A 12,411-nucleotide genomic window follows, 5' to 3' on the forward strand; every position below is an offset into this window, starting at 1 on the left:
TCTGGGGAGCTGAGCTGGGTCTGGCTCAGGCCTTGGGAGGTGAGTCTGGCTCAGTCCTTCCCAGGATTCCTGGGCTGGGGCCGTTGGGTGTTGCCCTGCTCTGGTTGTTCTGCACTCACTGTGTTACCCTGGCCATGTTCTGTGTGTGCTCCTGGAGTCACAGCAGCTCAGGCTGAAAGGACCTTGGAGTTTCTTCAAACACCTGTAACTCACTGGAAAACAGGATTTTGGGTATAAACCTTACTAGGAATAGTCAGAGAGAATTGTGTGAAGTATTAATAAATTGTATGAATTACTGTAAAGCACCAGAAGTTTTCTCAGCTGTGTAAAACAAACAGTGGTAGGCGTTATAATCCTGGCAGTTGTTTGTCCCCCAGGGAATGGCCAACTCCTGCTCACTTTTTGGTGGTGGTGGCACCCCTGCCAAGGGGATGTGTGTATTTAGGAGGTTTTGATGGCAATTTTCAGCACCCAAAGAACACTGGTAGCCCAGAGCTGCTCTCCCAGCTTTCAGAACTGACCTCACACTCCAGGAGGCCTGAAAATGCTTGAGGAGCAGAGGTTGGGTTCTGAGTCTTGTTCATCCTTCGTGGTCCTGCCCTGTGTCACTGCCAGGAGTGTGTGAAACAAGAGGGATTGGGACATTCAGACCTGATAAAGCTCCAGGAATGTCCTGGGAGGTCTCTCATGGAGTTATTTCTCCCCAAAGCATCATCCTGTCCCTGTCTCCTGTTGTGCAGGTTCATGCCAAGTGGATTCTGGACACGGATGTGTTCAATGAGTGGATGAATGAGGAGGATTATGAGGTGGATGAGAACAGGAAATCCGTGAGCTTTCGCCAGAGGATCTCCATGAAGAATGAGGAGGTGGGTGGGGGCCTGGAGGGACAGCAGTGTCCTTTACCTCTGCATGCACAGAGCTGGAGAAGGGAGGGATCCAGGCAGAGCTCAGAGCTCCTTCCAGGCCCTGAAGGGGCTCCAGGAGAGCTGGAGAGGGACTAGGGGACAAGGCCTGGAGGGACAGGACACAGGGAATGGCTCCCAGTGCCAGAGGGCAGGGATGGATGGGAGATTGGGGGTTAGGAATTCCTGCCCAGGGCAGCTGTGGTATCCTGTTTTGGGCTGTGTTAAGGAAGGATGCAGCCTGCAGCTCTGCAGTGGGAGAATTTGGGGGTAACTGAAAGCTCTGCTCCCTCCCAGCCCGTGAGGAGCCCCGAGAGGAGGGACAGGAAAGCAGCAGCCAGCACCAGGAAGAGGAAACACTCCCCTTCTCCACCCCCCACTCCTGTGGAGTCCAGGAAAAAGACAGGGAAGAAAGGGTGAGTGTCTGCAAGTGTCCAGAGGCCTGGGGTTTCCTTCCAGGCCCTGAAGGGGCTCCAGGAGAGCTGGAGAGGGACTAGGGGACAAGGCCTGGAGGGACAGGACACAGGGAATGGCTCCCAGTGCCAGAGGGCAGGGATGGATGGGAGATTGGGGGTTAGGAATTCCTGCCTGGGAGGGTGGGCAGGGTGCCCACGTCAGCTGTGGTATCCTGTTTTGGGCTGTGTTAAGGAAGGATGCAGCCTGCAGCTCTGCAGTGGGAGAATTTGGGGGTAACTGAAAGCTCTGCTCCCTCCCAGCCCGTGAGGAGCCCCGAGAGGAGGGACAGGAAAGCAGCAGCCAGCACCAGGAAGAGGAAACACTCCCCTTCTCCACCCCCCACTCCTGTGGAGTCCAGGAAAAAGACAGGGAAGAAAGGGTGAGTGTCTGCAAGTGTCCAGAGGCCTGGGGTTTGAGGTGAAAAGAAATGAGGAAAAGAAGTTGAAGAACTGATTTTGGGGAGAGCTCTGTGACGTGGGATTCTGGAATTATTTCTGGCTACGCTTGAGGGATTATTCATGAGCAGTTTGTGCAATTCCTTGTTCTACCAGTATTTTACCCAAATAAAAACTTAATTACTATTAATTAAATAGTAATTAGTAAGTTTTTAATAGTAATTAAAAACATAATTACTAACTATGGGTTATTATGTGTGGGTGTGGAGGGGAGCACTTCAAAGCTAAAAATTCAGGTCTTGTTTATGGACCTGTTGGGCTCTGATAAGACAGAACTGGAATTTCATCAAGAATGAGTTGATAATCTGAGTTCCTCCTTCCAAGTGTAGAGCCTGAGTTGGGGTCTGTGAGGGGATGTGGTTCTGCCTGTGTTCCCAGAGTGGTTTCAGGAGGGTTTGACCCTCCTGGCCTGGCTCTGAGCACTGTCCAGGAGCATCTGGCACAGCCCCTGTGTCTGCTCTGTTCCAGGCAAGCAGCTCTCTATGGCAAAAGGAGGGGGCAGAAGGAGGAGGATGAGCAGGAGGATCTCACCAAGGACATGGAGGATCCCACCCCAGTACCCAACATAGAAGAAGTGGTACTTCCCAAAAATGGTAAAATATGGGAACGCTTTTTCAGTGTTAAAGATTAAACTGCATTAAAATTGTGTCTATATTTTGTCAAATCTTTGAAGTACTCCATGGCCATGGGGTAGGTGGTCTCTGCCCATAAATTTATCTAGTCAGGCATGTAACAGCTGAAAAGGGCAGCAGTGTCACCTCCTTTTGGCCTTTCAAAATACAAAGCTACGTTTAAAAAAGACACTTTTAAAGATAGGTTTACAGCAATCTGCTTAAATGTTTCATTTCACTGGGTCATGTTGGGGGAAATGGAGTTTTCTGGAGCAAAGTATTTCCCTGCCAAGCCCCCAGAAGAAGGATGTTAAATGAGTGGAAAATGTGCTAGTGTCAAGTGCTTTTAGTCCTTTTCAGGGAAGTGTTGATGTGGGCAATGATAATTCTGGGAAAAGGAATTCCTTCAGCATCCCTGGCAGCAGATAATTTTGGGAGTCTCTCCGTTTGGGTGTTCTTGTTTTGGGTTTGCACTGAAGCCGTGCTGTGTGTTGGGCAGGTGGGGAGGAGCAGGGCCGTGCTGCTCTGTCAGGAGCTGGGAATGCAGGGCAATGGGACAAACGGGCCCTTGTGCTGCTCTGTGAACTCCTGAACTGCAGACAGAGCCCAGGGAAACGAGGCCAGGCTGCAGAGCTGCTGTCTGCTGCTCTCTCATCACTCCTGTTCTTGCAGTGAACCCAAAGAAGGACAGTGAGAACACGCCCGTGAAAGGAGGAACCGTGGCAGACCTGGGTAAAGCCCCTGCTCCCTCAGCTTCCATCCTGCTTGCAGTCAATATTTTAAAATATATCTTAAATGTTTCTAAATCTCTCAGTTTAAAAAGCAATCTCTACTTCTGCTATTTTATTGAATTAATTCATATTTCATACACGTTCAAGTTCCAGTGTACCAGCTCTTCACTGTTCCCTCATAGGCTATTGTTATTTTTATTGTTTTCACATGACATAAGAGCTCTTTTCTAGCAAATTTTTTTTTTTTTTTACTGGGAATCAGGGTAAATCACAGGTTCCCTGAGGTTGGCTGAGCCTTGACATGAGATACAAACTCATATCCCATATCTTATTATACAAAAGTCACCTAGGACACTGGGAAAGGAAGTAATTAATTATGGATTCTGAAGTATTGAGAAATTCTAATTATCCTTCCTCTGCATTCTTACCTGTTCCCTGGTCTGGGATACCTAAAGGTGTAATTGTTTTAGTGATGTGGGATCCACTTTGTTCCCTTCCCTTCCCAAAGAAATTAAATGTCCTTTCCAGTTAAACAGTTGTGTTGCTGGAAAGGCTTCTGAACATTTAAATGATTTTATTGGTGTAATTCTCAATGTTTTTACCTTTCAGATGAGCAGGATGAGGAGACAGTGGCCACTGGAGGAAAGGTAACAACACCTGCTGCTTCCTGAATTTGGAAACAACTGAGATTGTACAGTCCCAGATGGTTTGGGCTGGAAGGGACCTTAAAAAACACCCAGTGCCACCCCTGCCATGGCAGGGACACCTCCCACTGTCCCAGGCTGCTCTTCAAGCCCCAGTGTCCAGCCTGGCCTTGGGCACTGCCAGGGATCCAGGGGCAGCCACAGCTGCTCTGGGAATTCCATCCTGGCCCCTCACCAGGAAGAATTCCTCCCCAGTATCCAACCCTGCCCTCTTTCTCCTCCAAGTCATTCCCTGTGTCCTGTCAGGATCTTAATCTCACCTTCAGTAACTTCACCTGAACTCATTTTCCAGTGATCTGTGAGATGAAATCAGTTACTGACAGGACTGAGGGTTTGTTATTACAGAACTCTCCAATTCTGTGGATGACTTGGTATTTTTAAATCTGGTGTGCTGAAGAGCAGAATGAGGAGACAGATGCCGAGTATTTTCCAAGAAGCATTTTTCAGATGAGAGGTTTTGCTTTGTTTTTTCGGTTTTAGGACTAAATCTAAACGCTGCTTTGGCTCCCTGATCACTTCAGTAGAGCTGCAGGGGTAGTTTCTGTATTGAATTGTGTTTGTGGCACGGCAGGCACTATTTTTAACAGATGTCATCTCACTGAGTGTGTTCAGAGCGATACCTTGTTGTCGTTGGGGGAGCTCAGTCCCAGATAAAGATCCATTATTGATACCAGCGCCTCCTCAGGGTCTGCCTGTGGGCCTTGGCTATTTTTAACATCGCTCAAACAACACCTCAGGTGTTTTGTACAGTTCTTGAAGTATCCTGACCCTGTTTTGCTGCCTCCTCTGTGCCCTCCTGGTGCTCGCTGTGGCTCAGGAGTTGGCGCTTGAGTTGCAGAACAGCAGCTGCTCACGGCAGGCTTTGGTGGGGAGCTGTCCCTGCTTTGGGGGTGTCACAGAACGTCTGTGTGCTGGGGGAGCCCGTGCTGCCCTCACCCTGCCGTGTCCCCCAGGAGGACGAGGACCCCAACAAGGGCGACCAGAGCCGCTCGCTGGACGCGGGGGAGGACAATGTCACCGAGCAGACCAACCACATCATCATCCCCAGCTACGCCTCCTGGTTCGACTACAACTGGTGAGGGGGGCTTCTGTGGCGTGGTGGCTGCTCCTGCCTGTGTCCTGTTCCCCAGTGACACCTCCTGTGGAAAGGCTGCTGGGGGAGGCGTTCAGGCAAGGCAGTCAGTGCACACACCACGCTCACCGTGGCCAGCTCAGCCAGGAGAGGCAGCAGGGCCTTCTTAGGGGCAGTTCCAGAGAGGTTTGTGTCAGCACACCAAAGGGAAATCGGGGGTAAAAGACCTGGCCACGTGCTGTGCACAAGGTTAAGAGTGGGAGGCTTCAGGGGAGATGGGGCCAGCCACCAGGGTACCACAACCAAGGAGGGACAGGGAAAGGAAAAGCCAACAGAATTTGGGTCTGGAGTGGTTCATGGTGTTGTGCAAGTCTCTGTGGGGAAGTCTTCTCCTTCAGCCTGGGTGGGGAAAACTCTATGGGAAATTCTTCCAAGGCAAGGCGTGGGGGTTTCCCTGAGGAGGAAGGATTCAGAGGATTCCACAACAGCCCTGGGGGTTTCCCTGAGGAGGAAGGATTCAGAGGATTCCACAGGCAGGCTTCATTTAATTTTGTTTTCTCACCAATCAGCCTGGGAGCTGAAGGCAGTGACTCCTGTTTAGGTCTGGTTCCCATGTTTTGTGCTGAAATCTTTCTGGCCCTTCTCAGGGGTTGGGAATGAGGAAGAGGGTTTCAAACAGGTTTTGCATACATTGATTTCCCTCTAATTCCCACCTTAATTCCTTTCTCTATTCTACTTCTCTAGTCACTGTCTGACCATTCTGTGTTTATCTCTCCTACTGAAAGCCTTTTTATTTTGCTTCAGAACTTGACTGTGAGGAGAAGTCACTGATTCTAGAGGGAGGACATTTGTTGCAGCCTGGAATCCTCTTGGGGTCAGGGCTGTTTCAGGATCTGACACCTGAACTGTTTTGTTGCAGCATCCACGTGATTGAACGTCGTGCGCTTCCAGAATTCTTCAATGGGAAAAACAAGTCCAAGACTCCAGAAATGTGAGTGAAACCTGGCAATGTGGGCAGTGACAGTGTGGCAGGATAAAGGAGCTTCCCATCCCATAAATCCTGTGGCCACAGCTGGGTGTGTGAGAGGCTGATAGTTCCTGTAGGGCCTGAAAGAGAGACAGAGCCACTGACAGTGTTTGTACATTGTTGTGGTAGAGATAAAAGTTCAAACATCCAAGTGATATTTACCAGTGGTTATCCAGGTAAAATAAAACTACTTTCCCCCAAGTAATACTGGAACAAATTCTCCAACTCTGTGTGGTACAAGATGTGGTCAACATCCAAAGTCATGTTAAAATGTCATGGAAGGGTAGAAGTGGAACAATCCTGCTTATTCCTCCCTCTCTCCTCATGCCATGCTGTACTTCTGTATTTCTGTGTGTTGTAGATCCTGTCTCAGGCTGTGGAGTGAATTCTCTGGTTTGAATTTGGTTATTCAGAGTGATCTTGAAAGGCCATGGATAAAGGAAGGATGGTCAAAGGCTTTGAACAATAGTGTTTCTATTAAAATGATGCTAAACCTGAGATTTCACACCGAAAAATCCTGGGTTTGGACACCAGAGTGTGCTGGGCAGTGGGGCTGGCCTGGCTGGGGTCACTTTGTCCTGGTGTCAAATCTTGGCTTGGTTCCAAAGCAGCTTTTGGGGATTTTAGAAGGTGGTTTTTCAACCAAGCACTACAGGAAGTGTTTGAGGTGTCTCCTCGTTGTCCTGATCTCATCTGAGCCCTTCATTGCTCATACACAGCATTCCATGGGATCCCAGAATGGTTTGGGTGGGAAGGGACCTTAAAAAACACCCAGTGCCACCCCAGCCATGGCAGGGACACCTCCCACTGTCCCAGGCTGCTCCAAGCCCTGTCCAGCCTGGCCTTGGGCACTGCCAGGGATCCAGGGGCATCCCCAGCTGCTCTGGGAATTCCATCCCAGCCCCTCCCCACCCTCCCAGCCAGGAATTCTCAATTCCCAGTATCCCATCCATCCCTGCCCTCTGGCAGGGGGAGCCATTCCCTGTGTCCTGTCCCTCCATGTCTTGTCCCCAGTCCCTCTCCAGCGCTCCTGGAGCCCCTTCAGGCCCTGGCAGGGCTCTGAGCTCTCCCTGGAGCCTTCTCCTCTCCAGGGGAACATTCCCAGCTCTCCAGCCTGGAGAGGAGAATCCCTGCAGAGGTTGTCCTTGTGCTGGAATCTCCCACCTCAGGTGTGGCTGTTGGTCTGTGATGCTCTGGGTCTGATAAAGAAACAGGAATTAGGGACTGTCCTTTCTCCTGGGGCCCTGGTGGTGTTTGTGCCCTGCCCCAGGAGGTCCCTGGGGTGCAGCCAGGCTGTGCCTGGGCCTGTGCCAGGGCAGCAACAGCTCAGGCTGGAATGGAACAGCAGGTTCTGGCTGGAGAAAAGGGGAGTTTTGAGCTCTGGACAAGATGAAGCACTGGGATGGGGCTTTGGGAAGCTGGGATTGCTCCTCCTTGGAGGCTTTCAGGCCTGCCTGGACAAAACCCTAAGAAACTTGGTGACAGTTCATGGCTTGAGCAGGAGCTTGGCTCAGACACCCCTGAGGCTCCTGGCACCCCAGGGATCCCCAGTCCTTGGTCTGTCCTCCCAGCTTCTCTGCATGTGTGAGTGCAGAGCAAGCACAGCTGCACCCCAGAGCCCCAGCAGGGCTTGTGGGCAAGGGGCTGTGGAGATCCTCCTGTTCCACTCCCTGCAATTCCAAAATGGCTTTGTTCCAAGGCTCATCCAACACTGCCTCTGTTCCAGCAGTTTTGCTGCCCAGCAAATTGTAGTCTGGGGGTTTGTCAGAGTGAGAGGCAGCAGACAGCTGCAGTGTGGAAGGAATGCTCCTCTCCTGGGTCTGTGGCCCCTGTGATTGTCACTGCAGGCCCAGGTGCCCTTCTGCAGCTGGCATCACAAATCAGTGCTCCTGCTGCTCCTCCCTTGGCTGCCACTGGTCTCTGCCTGCCATGGAAGCAGCCTGGGGACTCCTGCCAGTCCTCCTGTCATCCTGGAGATCTGGTTGTGGTGCCATTTTGGGGTGGTAGGAGCTGCACGAGGTCCTGGCTCTGTGTTTTCTTTTGAGATCAAAGAGGAGCATCCCTCTGAATGGGGACGAGTGGCCTCCAGCTGAATGTTCAGGCCAGAACACCGTGCTGGAGGAGCTCTCACAGGTTCATCCTTGTGACAGCAGTGCCTGGGGTAGGCCCTGGCTGGAAAGGGGTTCAGCTAAATCCTGCTTGACTTCTCACTGCTGACAGGGTTTGCCTGAAGGGTCATGGCTCAAAACCATCTCCCTTCAGAACCAGCCTGGGAATGTTTCTGTCTTGGGCTTCTCCCTCCACCTCGTGCTGTGACCTTTACTAATAAATACTAATTCCTGCAGCCAAGACCTGTTCTGGGCAGGCTCTTCCCCTCCCCTGGAGCATTCAGAGCATTCAGAAATGTTCTCAGTATTCCTCTCTGGAAGAAGCTCCTTTTTGTTTCTTGCCTCCCAAGCATCCCACGTGGAGCCAAACACCTACTCCAGCAATTTTCTTCCAGCCAGTTGCACATATGATCTGGTCAGGAGGAAGATGTGGGATTTTGGCAGGGACATGTGCTTGCAGCATCTGCCTGCTCAGGCCTTGCCTGGATGATTTATATTTTTGGTTCCCAGCTGCTTCACACACTGCATGTGAAACATTCTCCCCTGGAATTTTCCAAAAGCAGAAATCTGCTCTAAAAACCACTGTTTTACCACAGCTTTGCATTGGATACTCACTAAACAGAATCCTGCAATAATTTGGGTAGAAAAGGACCTTAGAGCCCATCTCATTCCACCTACCTGCCATGGGCAGGGACACCTTCCATAGTCCAGAGTGCTCCAAGCCCCATCCAGCCTGGATGGTGCCAACCTGTCTGTGGCAGATTGGGTTTGTTCCCTCTAAAGAGCAGGGCTATCGATAATTTTATGGCAGGTTATTTTCTTCAGGATAATTTGTATTAGGAAGCATCAGTATATTCCAAAATCTTACTGAAATGGGGGAATCTCTGAGGAATTGTTTCTGCTCCAGCTGTTCCCAGCTGTGCTGGCTCTGGGCTCTTGTCCTCTGCTTTTCAAAGGTTTTTTCTTCTCCATGTTGCTGTTCTCCAGCCTTTCCTGCCTCATCCCTTCATCCATTAAAAACTCCACATGCAGCCACAGCAGTGTTCCATCCACTTCTGCTTTTCTGTGCTGCTTTTTTCCTTCACACGGGGATGCAGAGGGATTATTTATCCTGTTCCTGTGTGAAGACCAGACACCGTTCTTTTCATCCTGCAGCTTCTATTCTGCTGTGGGAACATTTGATCAGTGACCAAGTTCCAACAGATAATTGTGTGATTTACAATTTCAACATGTTTCCATGTGCTGCTACTCCAAACACAGGAGAAAATCCAGAGTGAAGCAGTCTGGAAGAGTGTGAATTCCACTTACCCGTTGGTTCTGAAATGGCACCAACGAAAGAGATCTGTTGGTGTTTCCTGGTCAGAGAGGGGTGTTTGGGAGGCTGGTGTTGAAGTGCCTGTCCTGAGCTGTGGGGGAGCTCAGGGGACAGAGCTGGTGGCTGTTGTGTTGCAGATACCTGGCCTACAGGAACTTCATGATCGACACGTACCGGCTGAACCCGCAGGAGTACCTGACCAGCACAGCCTGCAGGAGGAACCTCACCGGGGACGTCTGCGCTGTCATGAGGTGACAGCCTGGCCTCTGAGGCCTTTGGGGACCTTTGGGGCCTGCAGCTTCTGGGCATTTCCAGGCATCAGCAGCATCATGGAATAACGGAGGGGGGAAAAACCCTCCAAAGATTGAGCCCAGCCCGTGCCCTCTCCCCAGCCCAGAGTAACATCCAGGCCTTCCTTGGACACCTCTAGGTCACTTTCCTGGGCAGCCCCTGCCAATCCCTGACCCCCTTTCCAGGAGGAAATTCCTGCTGCTGTCCACCCTGAGCTGCCCTGGCCCAGCCTGAGGCCGTTCCCTCTGCTCCTGTCCCTGTTCCCTGGAGCACAGCCCGACCCCCCGGCTGTCCCCTCCTGGCAGGAGCTGTGCAGAGCCACAAGGTCCCCCCTGAGCCTCCTTTTCTCCAGGCTGAGCCCCTTCCCAGCTCCCTCGGGAATTCTCCAGCCCCTTCCCAGCTCCGTTCCCTGGACTCGCTCCAGCCCCTCAGGGTCTGTCTTTGGGGCCCAGAACTGCACACAGTCAGGCTTTATCCATCACTCTGCAGTGCTCTCAGGTGTGCACAGAGCTCCTGCTCTGAGATTTGTTTTGCTCTTTGGGATTAATGAAGGACTAGAGGAGCTCCTGAGTCTGGATTTGATCCAGCAACATCAGCTCTGTCCTTTGTCCCCTCCCACACGAAGCACAAGCAAACCTTTGGTGGCCAAGGCTGGATTTGTCCTGTTTTTCACAGGGTCCACGCCTTCCTGGAGCAGTGGGGGCTCATCAACTACCAGGTGGATCCCGAGAGCCGCCCCATGGCCATGGGGCCCCCCCCGACCCCCCACTTCAACGTGCTGGCCGACACCCCCTCGGGGCTGATGCCGCTGCACATCCGCACCCCGCAGGTGAGCCTGGGCCCCGGGGCTGCCTCTGACAGCCAGGGGCTCTGCCCAGCTGGGAAATGGCCCTTGCTGAGCAGCTGGGGAAGTGGCCTTTGCTGAGCACCTGGGAAATGTCCCCCTTGCTGCCTGAGCACCTGGGAAATGTCCCCTTCCTGCCTGAGCACCTGGGGAAGTGCCCCCCTTGCTGTCCAGCTGGGAAAAGTCCCCTTGCTGCCTGAGCACCTGGGAAATGTCCCCTGCCTGCCTGAGCAGCTGGGGAAGTGTCCCCCTTGCTGCCCAGCTGGGAAATGTCCCCTTGCTGCCTGAGCACCTGGGAAATGTCCCCTGCCTGCCTGAGCAGCTGGGGAAGTGTCCCCCTTGCTGCCCAGCTGGGAAATGTCCCCTTGCTGCCTGAGCACCTGGGAAATGTCCCCTTCCTGCCTGAGCACCTAGGAAATGTCCCCCTTGCTGCCCAGCTGGGGGAAATGTCCCCCTTGCTGCCCAGCTGGGGGAAATGTCCCCCTTGCTGCCCAGCTGGGGGAAATGTCCCCCTTGCTGCCCAGCTGGGGGAAATGTCCCCCTTGCTGCCCAGCTGGGGGAAATGTCCCCCTTGCTGCCCAGCTGGGGGAAATGTCCCCCTTGCTGCCCAGCTGGGGGAAATGTCCCCCTTGCTGCCCAGCTGGGGGAAATGTCCCCCTTGCTGCCCAGCTGGGCCCAGCATCCGGGGCAGTTCTGTGCAGAACCACTCACGCATTGCTCAGACATTTGTTTTAGTGTCTTGGGCTTGTGTTCAGCTTCCCTGTCCAGTCCGTGTTGAGTGTTGGTCTGAAAACCTTGGATAACTTTGTATTCCTGCCCCTCTCCCCTGTAACGTTTGTTCCCAGGTTCCAGCTGCCCAGCAGATGCTGAGCTTCCCTGAGAAAAACAAGGAGAAGCCAACTGACCTGCAGAACTTTGGCCTTCGCACAGACATCTACTCCAAAAAGACTCTGGCTAAGGCAAGTGTCCCCTCCAGCTCCCAGTGAGTTTGTTGCTCCTCAGGTGTCCCCCACTCTGTGTCCCTGAGGTGACTTGTGTTGCTCCTCCACTCCTGCTTTGGGTGTCTTCCATCCCTGTGCAGGACACTATGGTGGGAGGTTGTGCTGGAATTCTGATTTTGTGGGAATAAAGACACAGACAGCTTCCCAGAGCAGTCCACACTGTCAGCCTCAGGTGCCAGGCTCACTGTGTTCCTGCATGTCCTGCTGGAATGGCTCAGCATCAGCAGACCATCCAAGGATTCAGGACACAGAGAGCTTCCAGCAGGATCTCTGCCTCTCCTGGTCCCAGGCTGACAGACAGAGACCCCAGTTCCCACTGGTTGGGTGTCCTGGGGCCACTGAGGGGGTCTTTGGGCACTGTCATTGCAGAATGTCACACAGGATAATGAAACTTGGGAGGCATCATTGCACTGGTGTGTTGATTCCACAGCCTCCTGCATTTCCCTGTTCCCTGTGTGTCCCTGGAGGTGCTGTGGGAGTGCCAGGGTACCTCAGCACAGCCTCCAGTGGGAACTGGGACTCTCCAGAGCTGGGTAGTCCCCCTCCTGGGTGGGATCAGGCTAATTCCATGCCGTTGGTTCATTGTCCTCAGAGGTCATTGTTTAAACCTAAAAAATAACTATTTAAACACTATTTACCACTTCAGACCATCCTTTAAGAACCAGTTCTCGAGGTATTTTTATAAAGCTGGTTCCATCTCACATTTCATGGATTGACTTTTTCACTTGTTAAGGGAGCTATAAATTCTCTCCAAACTGATAAATCTGTTGCTGGTTCTGGGCTCTGGCTCTGTTTACAGGGGCTGTGAACTGGAGCAGGTTTGTTGGCAGATTGCCCTGTTTGGTTTCTGTGTGCTGGGGCTTTTGGCTGTGGAGAGCAGCAGTTGGGTGACTC

General features: G+C 52.3%; 1 protein-coding gene across 1 annotated transcript in view; it reads left to right on the forward strand.

Annotated features, from left to right (window-relative positions):
• SMARCC1 (SWI/SNF related, matrix associated, actin dependent regulator of chromatin subfamily c member 1) overlaps positions 1–12,411 on the forward strand; it is a 65,995-nt gene that overhangs the window by 19,545 nt on the left and 34,039 nt on the right. The window contains exons 9-18 of the mRNA XM_041408571.1: positions 741–866; positions 1,200–1,318; positions 2,282–2,406; positions 3,097–3,156; positions 3,765–3,802; positions 4,813–4,934; positions 5,851–5,922; positions 9,519–9,632; positions 10,348–10,501; positions 11,362–11,475. Of these exons, the coding sequence (XP_041264505.1) occupies positions 741–866; positions 1,200–1,318; positions 2,282–2,406; positions 3,097–3,156; positions 3,765–3,802; positions 4,813–4,934; positions 5,851–5,922; positions 9,519–9,632; positions 10,348–10,501; positions 11,362–11,475 (1,044 nt within the window). The remainder of the gene's footprint in view (positions 1–740; positions 867–1,199; positions 1,319–2,281; positions 2,407–3,096; positions 3,157–3,764; positions 3,803–4,812; positions 4,935–5,850; positions 5,923–9,518; positions 9,633–10,347; positions 10,502–11,361; positions 11,476–12,411) is intronic.

The sequence above is a fragment of the Onychostruthus taczanowskii genome, unplaced genomic scaffold (genome assembly GCF_017590055.1).
Source record: "Onychostruthus taczanowskii isolate IOZ18803 unplaced genomic scaffold, ASM1759005v1 scaffold3, whole genome shotgun sequence".
NCBI lineage: Eukaryota > Metazoa > Chordata > Aves > Passeriformes > Passeridae > Onychostruthus > Onychostruthus taczanowskii.